Source organism: Centroberyx affinis, unplaced genomic scaffold, assembly GCF_046629955.1.
Source record: "Centroberyx affinis isolate AG114_WGS23_722 - 3 ecotype Tasmania unplaced genomic scaffold, CSIRO-AGI_Caff_v1 ptg005696l_1, whole genome shotgun sequence".
Lineage (NCBI taxonomy): Eukaryota > Metazoa > Chordata > Actinopteri > Beryciformes > Berycidae > Centroberyx > Centroberyx affinis.
In genome coordinates this window covers 40,157-58,468 of record NW_027282873.1, presented here as the reverse complement: position 1 = coordinate 58,468, position 18,312 = coordinate 40,157, and the positions used below count along the sequence as shown (strand labels likewise).

The following is an 18,312-nucleotide window of genomic DNA, read 5'->3' as shown; positions in this document are numbered from 1 at the left end:
CTCACATGCAAAGTGATGAGTGTGGAGCCAAAACGTCCAACTGTTGCTCTCCAAATACAGTTGAAATCCAAGAAATCTATGCGATCTTATGCACATAAAATGTTAATGCCACTCTGTGCGTTGTATTCACATTAAGTACCGAATTATTTGGCCTCTTTGGATCTCTGCGAGTTGCCTCACATTGCTTTGAAAACACACATAAAAGTGATGATTGTCGGATCTCTTTTAAAGCCGACGCATACTGCTAATTGGCATTCAGCTTAACATGACTCGCCTTTGCCATTGAGATTTAGTTACTTCAAAGTCAAACTCCTTTTTCATGTCGTTTCTGTTATTTCACCCACCTGCCTGCATCTATTCATCTGTCTATTTGTCTGTCAGTCTGCCTGTATGCATGTTACCTCTCTCTTTCCCCCTCCCTCCCTCCCTCCCTCCCTCCGCTCACCATCCAGACCATGACGTAGGAGAAGGTGGCGATCCACAGGGTGGAGCAGATGAAGGAGAGCATGAACCAGTTCTCCCAGCGGGGCGAGGAGCAGTTGGGGACGGTGAAGTACAGCAGGAGGCACAGGGGCCAGGCCAGCAGCCACTTCAGCTTGTTACACACACCGGCTGCAAGGGAAACACACAGCTTTACAGTATGCTGCGTATAGACTGGGTTCAAATCTAGTGGACCAAAACCCCATTTTTGATGAGGAAGTTACTATCTGAGCAGCCTGCCGCTTGTTTGATGTGTTTTCCGATTGGATTTGTGCGCAAACGTTTATTTCTGACGCACTGCATTACACTTTGTTCTCAGTGTGGCCAAATGTTCTTGTCCTGTCCTTTACTGTCCCGCCTTGTTTCATCCTCTATTGTACTGTCTGCTCCTCTTATGTCTTGTTTGACTGTTTCTATATTTGTCCTATGGTACTTGTAATTTTGTATTGTGTTACCATATGGAACTTTTGTCATTGCTACAGGAAAATCAATTTAAAAAAAAAAAAAAAAAAAAAAAAAATGTGGCCAAATGTGTCTTTATACCTGGATTTGATGTGTTTTTGTGTTATCTGATTACAAAAAAATGGACACTGGGGTAGAGGACCTTTTCCTGATTATCAACATATTCAGAATGTCTGAATATGAGAGGAGGGAATAAAATGAAAGCTGAATGGGATATGACATTCTGAATATGTTTGAACTGCGCATGTCAATTTCATTCACCAGGCCCTAACCACATTATGGAAAATAATTGTTTCTCCATTTGTTCTTCAGCTACCTTAAAAACAGCTTGTTAGCACTGTTACCATCGCTCTTTAAAACCTATGAGTGCTGTTAGCTGCAAGCTAATGACATAATTCACAACAGCAGTGCCCATTGTTTTCAATAACAAATGTTAAAAATACTAACATGGATTGAATAGACTCTAATGAAGAAAGTCTGACAAGTGTCTGATCAAGAAAAAGTTGAAGTCTGACTGTAAACAGTATTTTGAAAATACATAAAATGTTATATCCATACACACAAACATTTTCCCAGCAATGAAATCAAAAATATAAAGGTATTCAATTAAACAGAACATTTTAGATAAAAAAAGCTGAGAGAAAGTCGATACCTGGGCATTGGAAGGGTACGAAGGGCCCCTCCCCGTCCTCCTCCTCCTCCTCCTCGTCGTTCTCGTTATTCTCGTTGTCCTCGTTCTCCGTCTCGTTGCCGGCCTCCCGGTCGTCGTGGCGACCGTTGACCCCCCTGTCGGCCCCGGCCAGCCCGTTCTCGACGCCCCGCCTGCTGCCTCCTTTCACCGGGACGTCCGAGTCGCCGTTGGTGAACGTCCGCGTGTTGATAAGACGCTGCCTCTGTCGGACGCGCACACACACACACACACACACAACCAGGTCAGATGTACCTGTAACACGTTAAATATGCTTTACAATTAAATGACTGTGTATGTGTGTGTGTTAAGTAGTGGGAATTACTCCTGGCACATACTGCGATGTCTCAGTGTGAAACATTCTGCTGCTGGAAACGGCCTGAGTTATACAGCACTGCCTACTGATTATAACTGTAATACTGAGTTTGATTCATACATTTCTACTTAATATGTCTGAGCGTTGAAATCGTCGGTCACGGCATCCATCCTACTTCGCATTAAGAACGCCGCCAGAAGGCTTAGATGATATAAATCAGATATATTTACGAGGAATCCTCCTTTTGATAGCTAAGGAAGTGATTGCTGTCTCCAGGCTAAAGCCACAGCCTCCAGCCTTAAATCAAATGGCGAGAAAGGATTAAAACTGTTTACCATGTGAGAGACTTCAGTTAAGAACAAATACCTTTATAGTAAAATGAACCCAAATCATATTCCACCTTCCAAGACTCTAGAAGGACTGGGAGGTTTTTTTTTCTTTTCTTGTCATGGACTTATTAGGGGGAACCAAGCTGTGGGCATCGTGGGGGAGGAATGGATGAAGAATATAAAAGAATACCCCATACAATGTTATTATCTGTAAGATTTATATGTAAGATTTGTATGCATGAGATACACAATTGCATTTGATAAATAAAAAAAAAAGAATAAAACATATATACTGTATATACAGTATATATATCCATTTGCTCTATTCTTATATATTTCCTATTTTTCTTTGATGTATCCTATTACTACCTGCTGCAGCGATGGTTTCATCTAGGGCTGCAACTAACGATTATTTTCATTATCGATTAATGTATCCATTATTTTTTTTTAGATTAATCGATTTATCATTTTGTCTATAAAATGTCAAAAATAATGACAAATGCCCATCACAAGTTTCCAGAGCCCAAAGTGATTCATAAAATTACTTATTTAGTCTGACCAGTAGCCAAAAAACCCCAAAGTATTCATTTTATAATGATATAAAACAGAGAAAAGCAGCAAATCTTATCATTTGTGAAGCTGTAACCAGCAACTGTTTGGTATTTTTACTTGATAAATGACTAAATAATCGATTATCAAAATTATAGTTTATTCATTTTCTGTTGATCGACTAATCAATTAATCGATTCAGCACTAACTGGGCTTGTGCATGTGTTTTGGTTGCACCATATGATACAATGAGTCTGTGAGTCTTTTTTTGGCTGAACACAGCAGTTGAAGTATAAATAGCTACTCGTATGGACAAAGCTATTTCTACATCATTTCATTCTCAGCCCTTGAACAACGTACAAAAATAGCTAATGCTTGGAATCTTCAATGTGCAGCCTGATTTGTAGGCCGGGGCCTCTGTGCAGCACCAGATTACCTTATTAAGGAAGCTGTCTGGAACGCTTTTCCCTCCGAGAAAAAACACACTGCAGCCCGGTTCAAATTGGAAATGGCAGCAGTCTTTGTTTTGTTTTTTTTCAATCCAATCAATAGTGCAGCTGCAGCGTGCTTGTGTGTGTGTGTGTGTGTGTGTGTGTGTCCCTACCTCGGTGATGAGCATTCGTGAGGCCATGGTGAGGCGGGTTCGGGGGGAGAAGTGGCTGGTGATCATGATCCTCATGCCGGCCTCGGAGAAGGACAGCTGGTGGGGGTAGGCTGACAGCAGCTCATCCACCATCAGCACCGACGGCTTCCTGTGGTGGTTCGCTGTAGCCGCACACACACACGCACACACACACACACACGCATGTAAACACACAATATACACGTGCACGCATGGCCGCGAACACACATTCACACGTACATGCCTAATCTCTGCTGAATTCTATACCACTAACCCAGAATATACCACACTATCAAATTCTAGCTATATAGTGACACACTGTACTATAATACTCTATAGTTCGAAGATATGATTATTCTCAGAACTTTTTTTTATTATTATAAAACCGATTGTTCCAGTCCTCAGTCCTGATTGGTTGAGTTACATTCAAAGCCATAGAAAAATAAACCGATAAATTCACACCTTTGAATATTAATGATAAAATATTAGTATTTATTACTTGACCTTGTTGAATACTCAGTTCTTATTGGCCAATAAACACATTTTGAGGTCTGTTATTTCTGCAGTCAAGAAGTCTGGTCCATCTTGCTGATTTCTAATCAAATTAATTAGCTACACCTTGTATGAAAAAGATGTTACTCCTCTGTTACTCTTGATCATCATCATTCACAATCATTTTAAATCAATACTTTGTGTCAAATGATTAATGTGTTTGCCAAGTACTTGTGTATTAAGCAGAATAATGTACAGTGAGTTGGTCATTATTGCAAAATAAGCTCCTTCAGGGCAATCAAGGGCCCTTGGGTCTTGGGTCACCCAGCTGGGGCTTATTTTGCATTAATGACCAGCTCACTGTACATTAGTCCTTACATATAAACACACACCTTTGAGTACATAACAGTTCATTTAAATATTAATCATACTGCTACTCATGTGTCACTTTGCAGCCAGTTTAGCTACTGCTTAAGAACTACAGTATATTTCTAGGTGGAAAACTAACATTTGATTAGGATTAATTAAAAAATAAAAGAAATACAAGTTTTCTTGATTACTTAAATATACTACTATACCATACTATACTATGAAATTCTACACAATGACATACCGTACTACAAGATAGTACTGTAACATACTAACAACAGGAAGACAACAAGCCTACCTTTCTTCAGCAGGACGGCAGTAGCATCACAGCTGTCGTCCAGCTCGGCGTTACTGGCCGCCCCGTTCCTCAAGCTGGACGAGTTCTTCTTCCTCCTCTCCAGAAAACGAACAATGTGGGAGTTCAGCCTGGAACAGAGGTCATTGAAACCGGTTAGCATACACCATTGTATGCATATGTGGACTAAAGTTACCTACTATCCTTGAAAAAGAACCAATATTTGTGTTCATTCTGCACTATCAAAAACTACGCTTAGACATACTTACTTCATGATTAAAATGTAGACGAAATACATCAGGATCAACGTGAGAGCTTCCCACCTGGAAAACACATAGTTTGGATTGAATTACTATGTGAATTATTATAAGCAATGGGAACGCATCACAAACTTCGATGGCTATTCATCAGAGGAACATGTTATGGATTGTTCTAATTGAAATCAGTGATGATATCACATTTTTCTGACATGAATGGTTGAATAAAAAAACAATAACACACGAATACCTATAGAAATAACAATTGAAACAATGGATTGATTAGACTCACCACACCACTTTCTCATCATATATGAACTGTGGGAAGAGAGGGAATAATGACAACAAGGTGAAAAATCATAGAAATGAACCAGTAATTACATAGCTGTTGAAACCAGACTGCATTTTTTTTTAAATTTACAAATCAATTTGAAAAAGGAATAAGAGCCAGGCAGAAAAAGATGTAAAGATCAATTTGCATGCATGCATGTATTTATCAATCACAGATTTATCAATCAAACTGGCTGTTCAATTAGTCAATAAAAACCTAGGAATATTACCAGACCCAGACTTTCTTTAGTCGAGGACGGCCCTAATGCATTTTACAGTATTTGCAATGTTATTGTGACTGGATTTGTCTTCATATCTTGGATCCTCACCACTATAAGAGCAGAGATAGACAAGGTGTAGTAGAGAGAGTCTCTGAGCAGAGGCCAGCAGGAGAGACGCACCGCCTGGGAGAGAGAGAGAGAGAGAGAGAGACAGAGAGAGAGAGAGAGACAGAGAGAGAGAGAGAGAGAGAAAATATAAAACAAAAAGCAGGGAAAAAGAGAGTAAAAATAGTTCTAGACATTGAATTACTTCATTTTTTCTCCCGTTGAGTAAGACATCTAACAAGGTATTCACACTGCTGTGCACCAGACAAATGAGATAAACCACAAGGCTCTTGATGGATTGTGGTAAATCATTACTCTGTGTGTGTGTGTGTGTGTGAGTGTGAGTGTGTGTGTGTCTGTTTGGGGCTTACGTAACATGCAATCTAAATAGGAAAAAAAATTCTTCTAAGTATGTTTCTCTTTTCCTCGTGGGATTACAGCGGCGAACAGGACAGATATCGTTTTCTGACTCAGACACTTTGCTGCAAAACTAAATGCAGTTATGACATGAGGGAGGCAGACACTATGTCTAGAGAGAGAGAGAGAGAGAGAGAGAGGGGGGGGGGGGGGGAGAGATGAAGAGAGGGAGAGGTTAGCTGGCTTTCCATCCAAGGACGTTTTTGTGCGAATTATGATGCATCGAATTAAAAAAGTGCATTTCTTTGTTTTTGTCTTCGGACAGCATGAAATATGGCCGGCATTAGCTGACACGAAAGAGCAATAACAGCTCGTTCAATACTAATCAATTCTTGAGAGACTTTCCATTTTTCTTGCTTGGATGTGTACTTTCTGATGTGGCCATGCTGTACATTCAGGAAGCCTTTGTATTCGCTTCAACCCAGCTGATGGATTTATTTATTTGTTGCAACGTTTCAAATATTTGCCTAAAATTTGCTTGAGTTGGATGAAAATGTGGTTAGTGAGAGAGAGAAAACCGATTCAGAGACGTGAGAGGTGGAGATGGAGACAAAGAGAGAAAAACAGATGAGACATGGTCTGTGTGTGTGTGTGTGTGTGTTCCTAACTTGTAGCCCACTGTACCTGTCCAGCGAATATGCCACACACTCCGATAATGCAGAGGATGTTGAAGACAGCTGAGCCCACGATGGTGCCGACCCCGACGTCACCTTTAGTGATGAACACTCCTGCACAGCGGGGGACAGAAAACACTGGTTACCACAGACCAGCAATACTGTCCACATTTCAGTTACAGTTTCTTCTTGTGATATTAAGACGGTGAAAAGCATAGGCAAACAATAGACACAATGCCAAGTTTACAGGTCACCATTTTTCACATTATTACCCCACCCACCCTACCACTCCACCCAACCCCTGCACAACAACAACACACATTACAAAAAATCATAATACATAAAAAAATAAAAAAAATTAGAAAGGGAAGACAGCGATAACAGATGAAAACCAATACGATAATACTAACAATGGAGTGAATAAGTAGATGGCCAAGAAAAAGGTGGAGGAGAAAAATTAAGACGGTTCTCTGGCTGAAGCATGAAGGTTTGGCTCTCTGGTTACTAAATTAGCACCAATGCTACCGAATTGGAGTTAGGGGGCCCAAATACGGCATATTTCAAATTATGGACAAAAATATCTTAATTTAGCTTAACAGTAGGCTATATTACTCTTAATTTAAGATAACAGCTAAGATAACAGTTATGAAACTGTTTCACTGGCTCCCATGAGCTCCAGCATTCCCAATGGCTTAATTTAGCTGTGTGTTTGTGTTGGCTAAAAGTTAGGATAACTGAACACAGAAACCATTAGGCCTATATGCTGCTGTCAATGACAATAAAAGCCCTCCAGCATGAGCCAAATTTGACTAATTTTACTAATGAATTCACCTGTTTTCAAGCTAACATAGCTAAGTTGGAAAAATGTATCATTAAAATAGCATTCAACTTTATGATTTAGTTACTGCCACTACAAGGTAAGACCTTTTTATCACAAATTATATCCATTGTTGACATTCATTTTGGATGATATTTGCTCAGTGTGTTTAGAAACTGTTTTAGCTAACAGTATGCTAGCTAGCTACACTGCATCTAGCTAGTTTCCAGTGGTATTTCACTAAGGTTTTTCTTTTGCTGTCCAACATTCTGGATGACAAAAACTATTTGAGGCTTGTAGGAAGACAAAGGGTAAGATGTACTTGTCTAAAGCTCATATTTTATTCACTCTATTCGTTTGTCATTCAAGTTATGTAACAAGGTCAGCAGATTTGGCACTATCTCTGGGTGGTATTTTGCACTGGTGTGTGCGTTTCGTTTTTAGTTAGCTAAACCCAACATTTCAAATGGAAAGATCTGATTATATAAGTCCAGTCTTCTCACCAAAAATATCACTTTTAAATTGATTTTATTGCCGCAAAGGCTTGAAAGAAAATGATGTTCTCTGCCGCTATGGGATATAATGGGTTAAGGGAATAAACAGTGATGCTACTGGCATAGGTGTGTGTGTGTGTATGTGTGTGTGTGTATGTGTGTGTGTGAATCTCACCAATGACAGAGGTGAACAGTTCAGGAGCTGAACTGCCTGCTGCCATGAAGGTCGCACCTGCAACATCCTCACTCAGATGGAGACGCTGGGAGGAAGAAAGACAGCAAGCAATAGCATGAAAGAAAGCAGTAGTATAAAAAACAGCTCTTCTATAGTGAACTCTATAGTGTTTTCCTACCTCACATATCTTCTCTAGCGAGGGGACAAAGTAGTCGTCACACAGCAAGGCCAGGGCGTAGAACATGTACATCGCCTACAGAGGCCAAAACACACTCTGGTGAGCAACAACACACACATACATACAAAGACACCTATTGAAAGAACAACATTGTCATTCATGAGATTCGCTGAACAAATAACTGTGAGATTTTTTTTTTTTTCTGAGAAAAATAAAGCATTGCTAGTCCAACTCATTCATACAACTCAATTATTTACAAATATAATTTTCAATATATTTGCCATGATGTTTTGTTGCTGTCTGAAGAAGCCATATTTGCATCATCTTTTTATGTAGACACTAGGGTTAGACTATACCAGTTTGCTGATATGTCGGGCCAATCTTTTGTGAAATATCAGATATCAGCCAGTCAGTCAAATCTGTATCAGCTTTCAAAAATCCATATTAGTCAAACCCTCGCGGGTGTCAAGGTGTCATCTTTTGACACCCTGAAGAAGGCCCTATGGCCGAAACATGTTTGGTGTTTTTAATGCTTCTACGATTTAATAAAGTATTTTGTCTTTTGATACTTCAAAGAGGAGTTGCCTTGGTTTTTTCTACAAGTTATATAATCAGAGTTTTAGACCAACAAGCACCCACTTACACTACAAAACCCACCAGTAGTGCTCCTATATCTGCTTTTCACACATAAATGGCAAACACTTTACATGTTTGAATGCTGGAGTCAAAAGAATTTAGTGTACACTTATTCAAAGCAACCTACAGTGAGTGAGCTGTTCAAAACAACCACAAAAGGGTTGTGAACTGCTATCTACAGCATCATTTTTGATCGACTCAGTCTCCAAAACTTGAAAATGTGATTGATGCTTTGGGTTTTAAGCTGGTATTCCTTTTTACATTGTAGGCTTCAGACTTATCTTAGCATGCCTGTCAGACCGACTGCAAAGGATTGACCTGAGGAATACAGCGTGACTGATGCTGAGGGAGGGAATCTCTGGCTGCTCCAAAACCACAGGGTCATATTTTTAGGTCTGCAGCCAATATTCACTCAAACTGCAGCTTGCGGGCAAAGCGCCTCGTCCATTTGGGAGAGCGGTTAAGTGGCAAGTTAGTGTCTCTTTCACAAAGAAACATATGCAGGTCAGACTTGTGTGCAGAGACACACTTTCTATTGAAGCGATGCAGGCTCAAGTTGCAGCACTGACAGGCAATCAAGAGTGATACAGATTTTTGATTGACGGCGTTTTCAAATCCTTTGATTTGTTAATAATTACATGCCATCAAGCAAAGTACATTGGCCCATTATTAGGATTTCATTCAAACTGTTAAAGATTTTACTACGATATGTTGAGTTACTTCAATATGAACATTTACAAGAGAGACACAGGCCCTTCTTTCGTCTGATTACAAGTCATATCCATAAGCAGGCCAGGCACGTCCACAAACGTGAATATATTTATAGGTTAGGGAAATGGCATGCAATTATTTTCCTCCTCGTTTTGGCATGTAGAGCATGTACATAAGCAGGTTTGGTGTCTAAATCTTTGGGCAGCCAGGCAGCGTGTCCTCATATCACACATAAGCCTCTGCTCAACATCTGCCAAACACTTCCCCATTAACACACTGGCAGTCGGGTCATAGGGTGTCCACGTTTTCGTTTGTTTAGTGTGTGTGTGTGTGTGTGTGTGTGTTTGTGTGTTCTTGTACTTCTATCCTTGTGAGGACCAGTTTGAGTTTTAGACCTTCAGAGGGAGGACAGGTGACCGAGTCAAGTCCCAAGTCTAAATGTAGATCACCATGTCAAGTCCAAGTCAAGTCCATGTCATTAATGTCAAGTCTCAAGTCTAAATGTAGAACAGCAAGACAAGTCAGAACAAATCAAGAGTCCAGTATCAATTTAATATCTTAAAGAAAACTAAATATCTAGGACTTTTCAATGCAATATGGTTTTAATAGGCTAAAAACTTGGTAAGAGCATCATGAGTTTGATTTCTAGAATCGGTTTCAACTTCAATAAATTCAATCGTTCCATACAAATTCAGAAAACAGAATTTAAATTCAGTCGTCTGCTGGAACAAATCTCATCACTTTCAAGTCATTTACACAAAAATCTCGTCTCAACACATTTTTTGTCGAGACTTTAGAAACCTTTTCAAGTCAAGTCCCAAGTCACCAGAACCCAAGTCAAGTCAAGTCTCAAGTCTTCTCTTCATGCATCAAGTCAATTCTCAAGCATTTAAAACTGAGTCCAAGTCATGTGACTCGAGTCCCCACCTCTGAGGACAGGATTTGGGTTTAGGGTTAAGATTAGTATTAGAAGATTAGGTTAGGATTAGGGTTAGTTTAGTTAGGCTTAGTATTAGATGTTAGGGAATGAATGTAGTCAATGGAAAGTCCTTACTTGTTCCTTCCGTCCGCTGCAGTTATTCTTCCCCATTTTGCACTTTTTAAGCCCTTTTTTCTTTGCACCATGTCTTATTAAACAACTCTTTTCGCCATCTCAGCTCCTTGATTTCCCTTTTTCTTTTTCTTTTTAGCCTTTTTTTTTTTTTATGCCCCAGCAAATCAGAGTGCAGGTTCCCTCCGTCGTCCTAATGCATGATTCATCTGAACCTACGCTCCCGGAGAAACTAACAGCAATTTTGGCAAGTATCAGACGCTCACATCCTGCACTTTAATGTGTGTATATGGGGTGACACTCACACACAGGACGTGCAGGCCCACCGCTCCGTCGACGCGCTCCTGGTAGGTGAAGTAATCCCTGGGGAACTCGTGGATCGCTGCCGAGAAAGAAAAAAAAAAAAAACACAGAAATCGAACAGGCTGAAACACTGAAAGGAGGAAAAAATGAAATATTAACTCTGCGGAGGAAGAAACCCCAAGGGGCCCATAGAAAACATCTCACCCCAAAGGTAACAAAAAAAAAAAAATCGAGAAGACAAGATACAAGTCAATTGGACACTGAAATAAAGCGATATAAAAACTCAATAGGGACATGTAAGGTACAAGAGCAAGAAAATGCATAATTAACAAGGGAACTGAAATGGATTTAAAATAGCCCTGTGTGTGTGTGTGTGTGTGTGTGTGTGTGGGGAGATTCAAAGATAAACAGACGGAGGGAGAGAACATGTGTCGCGTCTCGTTTGTTGGGACTGAAAATCATACATGAATGAAAAGCGGGGCGGCCAAGGTAACGTTCTCTGTGATCTGTCTTAACCTTTTTTCCACAACTCATTTCGCCCGTTAGCAGTTTTCAATTAAAAGTCAGACAGAAATCTCTAACTGCTGATGATGGATAAACACTGCGGGTGGCTGTTGAGGTGAAAGAAAAAGAAAAAGAAGGACATACTACAGTGTTTCCCGTTTTCAAATTTCATTTCTTGACTGGATTATAAGATCTTTGGCTGCTGTTCAATATGATGTGCTCTGATAGTGGCTTGGCAGTGTGACTGATAACTCAGTCATTACGCTCTGCAGACGATTATACTTCACGACTAATGCCACAATATGTCAAATAACAGAGAGAGTTTATGGTAGTCATATCTATCAGGACTGAAAACAGCTTTCTCCCTTTACTTTTCCAGACTTTCTGTGCAATTCCCAAACTTTTCAAGACGTGGAAATTATCGGTTTGATTTTCCGTACATTTCCATACAGACTTTCTGGAGTGGTGCTGCAACTACAGTTTCTCTGCATTGGTCTGAACTAGGGCTGGGCAATATATCAATATTATATCGATATCGTGATATGAGACTAGATATCGTCTCAGATTTTGGATATCGTAATATCGTGATATGGCATAAGTGTCTTTTCCTGGTTCTAAAGGCTGCATTACAGTGAAGTGATGTCATTTTCTGAACTCACCAGACTGTTCTAGCTGTTCTATTATTTGCCTTTACCCACTTAGTCATTATATCCACATTACTGATGATTATTTATCAAAAATCTCATTGTGTAAATATTTTGTGAAAGCACCAATAGTCATCCCTACAATATTGTCGCAATATCGATATCGAGGTATTTGGTCAAAAATATTGTGATATTGAATTTTGTCCAGCCCTACTTACAACTGAACATTTAGCCCACTTTGTAGAAAATACAGAGATATATATTGTGTATCGCCATTCAGCCTAAAAATACCGAGATATGATTTTTGGTCCATATCGCCCAGCCCTAGTCTGAACCATAATGAAGTTTAGTTTGTTGCGTTTTTGTATTTGGTTTGTTTAGGTTCATGCCTCCCAATTACAAGCGAACCCGAGCTTGTAAACAAAAGTCACATGGACTCACAAGCGGCTCGTTTATTGGACAGAGCTTTTGGTGACCCGTCGTCCTTCCAGGTTAAAGGTTTTGGCGGTGGGAGGAGTCAAGACAAAATTTTGATTCCAGTCTCTGAAACTTCAGTTACACATGATGCACTTTGTCTGTGCTCTTTGCTGCAGTTTCCCTTCTCTGGTGTTTCATCTAAGAACACGTGAAGAAACAGCTGAGTACGGTTTGAGGAACCGCCGACTGATCAGACGTCAACATCCGCCTCCTTCTACCCAGAAACCCTTGCGTTTTGGGGCTATTTCCCGCGGGTTGGCTTCGGATTACGTTCTCACATATCGCTCTGTCTCTCCATCCTGGACCCAGCAGAGGTGACAACATGAATCCGTCAGCTGTCCAGCAGCAGCAGCGAATCACAACATGCCAAAATATGCCGCATATTAATTCACAACCGTCACGTGCGTTCCCTGTTGCATATGAGTCTTCGTATGAGTGGCAAGGCTAAAAATAGCCTTGGCCCAGTGTGAGTGTGCATGTGTGTTTGGGATTTTGCTTTGCTCTGTGTGTGTGTGTGTGTGTGTGTGTGTGTGTGTGTGTGTGCCATGTGTGTGATTCTGCCATGCACTTGCAGAATCTGTACTCCATGTGTGCAAGTGTATTTTCTCCGATGTATGTGCATTGTTTCCTTTCTGTGCATGCGTGTGTGTGTTCGTGCTGCGTGTGTGTGTGTGTGTGTGTGTGTGTGTGTGTGTGTGTGTGTGTGTGTGTGTGTGTGCTTGTGTAACGTGAAGGCAACACAATGTGCAGTGACATTCTCTCCCTCAACAGCCGAGAGCTTGTGAGTCAGGCGGCTTCAGCTTCAGCCTGCCCTGCGTGGCCCAAACACAACACAACCCCTGTCCGCTCATAGGAACTGACAGGAGAGAGAGAGAGGGAGGGAGAGAGAGAGAGAGAGAGAGAGAGAGAGGAAAGGGGGGGGGGGGGATAGGGAAGAGGTAGAGAGGAAGGGAGAGATGAGAGCGGGAGGGGGAAAAAAAAAAGAGAAAAGGGACAAAATGAAGAACCCGGACGTGATGTGGAGTCAGCAGTGAGGAACTGGGGAGAAATAATGGAGGGAGCCGAAAAGATAAAGGAGAGAAAGAGAGAAAAGAGGAGTGTGGTGTTGAGGTTGGCTACAGGTGAGCGAGTCAAACTTGTTATAAAACACTATAAACGCTCTCTCTCCCTGTTTCTCTCTCTCGGTCAAAAACGCCCCCCCCGATCCCCCTCTATCTCTCCCCTTTCTTCTGTTTTATTTTCCTTTCCTTCTTTATCGCTCTTCCACGGTCCTTCTATGGTCACGGGAATATCGCGAGGGAGCCGAGCGCCGATGTAGAGGTAAATAACGAGATAGGTGTGTATATTTTCAGAAAAACATTAATTTCTGCCCTTTTTTTTTTCCCACTTCAAAGACTCTGTCCTCACATAGCTTCCATCCGTTTGATGCTACTTGCTATGATGTATACTATGAATTTCTGTCATGAAGATCAGGCTACAAAGGTGTTTCTTTTTCTATTCCACAAATAAAAAGATGGGTAACATGAGTTTAGGCGGGTTTACCCTCCACTACATCCCAGCCACCAATACCCTGACCTTTGACCTTTTCATTTTTGGTCGCTTTTCATTTTTTGTGATCTAGAAATTGAAGCTTATTCTACTGTTGCACTCATGGTGAGTCACTATTTTACACCTAAAACGTAAAATGTGGAGTACAGTAAATCAGTTAGCAAGCAGTGCTTTTCCACACGGTCTAGTACAGTAAGGGATCGGTTAGTAAAAATCAGTCAGTAAACAGTTTCGAGTCAGTTGCCAAGCCATTTCCAGCAGTGGAATGTGTTTCCCACTGAGCCATCACAGCCAGGGCAGTCTGTGCCAATAGTAGTGCAACACACACACACACACACACACACTTACAAAACACAGAGTGCCCCAAAGCATACTGCCAACTATGGAACATTCATAGCTACGAAGAAAACAATTAACTCTCTCTGTCATTATCTCCTAACTGACACATACTGTACGCACACACAAATACGCCAACAGACGCTAACAAGCACAAGCTCACACACACACACACACACGCGCACACACACAGGCCTCTATACATACTGATGAGACACCGCTTCGACCAATTACACAGCCCCAAAATAACAACAACAACAACGGCCCCAGCCCTTTTGGCTGGATGCGTAGCGTGACTGCCCCTTTTTGGACCGTCTATGAGGAGTCTTTGTGTTTTTCAATTCACAGATTAGAGGCTCGCTGGACCTGGCCAATGCATGCATGAGCATAGGCCAACTCTATTTCTACCAGACATGTGTGTCTGTGTGTGTGTGTGTGTGTGTGTGTGCGTGCGTGAAGGGCCATCACCACAAAGCTTTCCTCTCTCTCCTTTCACCTCAACCTGGCACCGAGACAGATGGCTCCTGAGGGAAGGACAAGCACGATGCCACGAAATATCAACTATTCACACACACACACACACACACACACACACAAGGGCGTGTAATCCTGCTAGAGGAGCCAAGTTCATGTTTCCAAAAACAGCAAATCTATCTTATCTGCTTTTTTCCATACATGGCGAAACAGAGAGCGGTTCGGGAACCCGAGACGTGACGCGAAGCCAGACATGATGACATCGCGATCGATCGATATAAAGTGTTTGTTTTTTTCGTGAGGGATTTTAACCCCCCCGAGTTGAAAAAACATCGTGTGTCTTTCCAAATAAATCCCACAGGTGTCTTTCACATGGAATAGACGGGATAAAATTCATTTTGTCAGTGAAGGCGGTTGAATGCCTCTTTCCTGTATGAAACGGATGGATTCTTTGACCTTTGACCTCCTGTGTGTACGTATCATGTGTGTCATACAGGATTTGAGGCTTACTCTACCGTTTTTTTTTTTTTTTTTTTTTAAGTCACCCTGGGTAAGAGCTCGAGCTAAATGCTCAAAATGTAAATGTCAAAACGTGACCCACCTCATGTCAAAAAGAAGCACAGTGATGTATGACCAGCAGCAATCCATCCAGATTTAGGATTATACTAACTCTAGTGTTGCGGCAGCCGGGCGGATCAGCTGCGGCGATGATGTCACTAATCTCGTTAAATATTCTGTGAAAAGATGGATGTCAAACAGCGAGCGAGACAAAAGCGTTGTATAATCTCTGGATTTAGTTCCCTCCATTCTTCCTTTCTGTCCGGTAAAAAAAAAAAAATATCAATATGATTTACAGTAGCCGCTGCATTAAAGCCGTTTCTGGAAAAGTATATAATCTGCATTAGCTGGTATTCTGCCGGGCTAAGTGCAGTCTGCGGCTAGTTTAAAGGGCCTGATCCGCTGTGTTTACGCTGCGTAGGATGAAGGGGACAGAGGAGGGGAAAGGAGGGATGGACAGACTGCTGTTAGGTGGTGTTAGAGGGGTTGATTCCTTGGTGGCCTCCGCTGAACGTTGGGAAAGAGGCAGGGTGCCGTTTGGATTTATTGGAAAGCATAAGAGGGACTGTAGTGTCCATATTCCAAAATGAATGAATAACAAAACATCTTTCAGTTGAGAGGAATTTTTAATTTAAGTTTAAAGAAAAAAATCAGACAATATCTCTAAAATATAGAGGGTCTGCCCTTATTAAAAAGTCACATGTGAAAACCCACATGTGAATTCAAGGCACATGTGCTTTTTGGTCCCATTTTGGTATTCACATGTGCACCTGTGAATTGTCTCTTTGCATGTGAAATTATGTTCTCACTAGAGCTGCAACGATTAATCGATTAATCGATTAGTTGTCAACTATTAAATTAATCGCCAACTATTTTGATAATCGATTAATCGGCTTGAGTCATTTTTTAAGAAAAATAAGTCAAAATTTAAGAAGATTCCAGCTTCTTAAATGTGAATATTTTCTGGTTTCTTTCCTCCTCTATGACAGTAAACTGAATATCTTTGGGTTGTGGACAAAACAAGACATTTGAGGACGTCATCTTGGGCTTTGGGAAACACTGATCCACATTTTTCACCATTTTCTGACATTTTATAGACCAAACAACTAATCGATTAATCGAGAAATTAATCGACAGATTAATCGACAAAGAAAATAATCGTTAGTTGCAGCCCTAGTTCTCACATGCGAAACAAATATTGTCATGTGTCAGTTGAAATGTTCACATCTGAAGTAAAAGCTGTCATGTGATGTCAGGGAAAACAAATTGTTCACATACAGTATCAAGTATGAAGAAGAAGTAGAAGTGTTGCCATTTACCTGCTATCCTTTAAAAAAAAAGAACCATCATTCATTTTAATGTTATGCTTTCAATCAGTTTGTATTCGTTTTGAATGAAACTCTTCACCTGAATACAGTTATATAATGCAGGTGAACAGCTTGGTCATGTTATGGAGCTAAACACCACTTTAGTTTATTAGACATTAGCAGTCTTGGACTTCGCCATTCCCTCCTCACATCAGTTTCCTTGGCTGAATACTCCAACTGCTGCAGGGAGTGTGAACGCTTAAGAACATCTAATTGAACGTGTGAATGGAAGAGGGGGTTAATCACACTATCTCACCCAATCAGCTTTTTTCCCTGCTCATGTGTGTGTGTGTGTGTGTGTGATTGTTCGTTCCCTTTTCTCCCCTTTACAAATTTCTCACCTTTTAATAACCTACGACTTCTTAATGTGTCATCCTAACCCGGCCTTTCAGATAATGAAATTTCACATGAGGGGGTCACACCGCGGCCCTGATGCAAAATTCTCCACTAAGACTTCCTGATGATTTTCCATGTCAGAGCGCTTCCACGACCTAAAGATGCTCTTCCTTCCTGGTTTGTTAATGTTGTTTTTCTAAAGGGGCGAGCGGCCTGGTTTCCACTCCGCTCGGGCTGAAAACCATCTAATGCATTATGTGAAGCAAGTTGGAAAATACATTCTGTGAAGTGACCCATTTGTAGAATTCCCTGATATTCCCTGACTACAGAGAATGTATCAAATTCCATGACCAGTATGTATGAAATGACAGTATATGATAGGCTTTTAACAGGTTTCATGTTCCTAAGGGGTCATGAAACTCACTCAACACATGTCAGACCGTGTGAACATTCAGTAAGTAAGAAAAACAAAACTCTAGTATTACATTTACAAGGTTTCTGCACATAACTATTACGCTTTTGACAATTTTCCTGAAATAATGAAGCAGCTACAAAAGAGCAGAGCAGCAGTAATTGGACTTCCTTTTCTCCTCCTGCAACTATAAGAGAAAAAACAGTATATTTTCCCTCTAATCAATTCATTTACCACTTTCTCACACAGTAGTGTGTAGAGCAATTACAATACACAGATATGCAGCCTCCATACTCTATATAGCTTTTTCTGGCCCAGATAGAAAAGCCACTGAACCAGCAAATGGACCATTTTAAAATTTCAAAATTTGACTTTTTGATACAATAGCCTACTAAGTTTAATATTGAGAAAAACATCAAGCAAAATTTTACACAGGGGTTTGATATGTTGGTTACGTTTTATTTTTGGGTTTATGCCCTCTAGAAGTGACATTGGGATTTCAGCCTGCTTAACACATGGTGGAAAGTATCAACCATTTACAAAAAATTCAATATTGTCACAACAATATTGAAGTGTAGTATTAAAATGTCTTACCTACGTCTAACACTAGACCCTTTGACACTAAATCTCTCCATTCAGACCAACAAAAATTATTTCTTTTTAGGCTTGCCTCACCTGTTCAGTGGTTGGGGTGGGGGAAACATGCACACACACACACACACACACACACACACACACTGTCAGT

The 18,312-nt window shown here is 40.7% G+C and overlaps 1 protein-coding gene across 1 annotated transcript in view; it reads right to left on the bottom strand.

Annotated features, from left to right (window-relative positions):
• LOC139667679 (sodium/potassium/calcium exchanger 3-like) overlaps nt 1-18,312 on the bottom strand; it is a gene marked incomplete at its 5' end in the record, with an annotated part of 44,658 nt that overhangs the window by 3,967 nt on the left and 22,379 nt on the right. Inside the window, 11 exons of the mRNA XM_071547168.1 lie at nt 446-612; nt 1,595-1,835; nt 3,429-3,589; nt 4,606-4,733; nt 4,872-4,925; nt 5,152-5,177; nt 5,519-5,593; nt 6,557-6,660; nt 8,033-8,117; nt 8,211-8,285; nt 10,914-10,990. Of these exons, the coding sequence (XP_071403269.1) occupies nt 446-612; nt 1,595-1,835; nt 3,429-3,589; nt 4,606-4,733; nt 4,872-4,925; nt 5,152-5,177; nt 5,519-5,593; nt 6,557-6,660; nt 8,033-8,117; nt 8,211-8,285; nt 10,914-10,990 (1,193 nt within the window). The remainder of the gene's footprint in view (nt 1-445; nt 613-1,594; nt 1,836-3,428; nt 3,590-4,605; nt 4,734-4,871; nt 4,926-5,151; nt 5,178-5,518; nt 5,594-6,556; nt 6,661-8,032; nt 8,118-8,210; nt 8,286-10,913; nt 10,991-18,312) is intronic.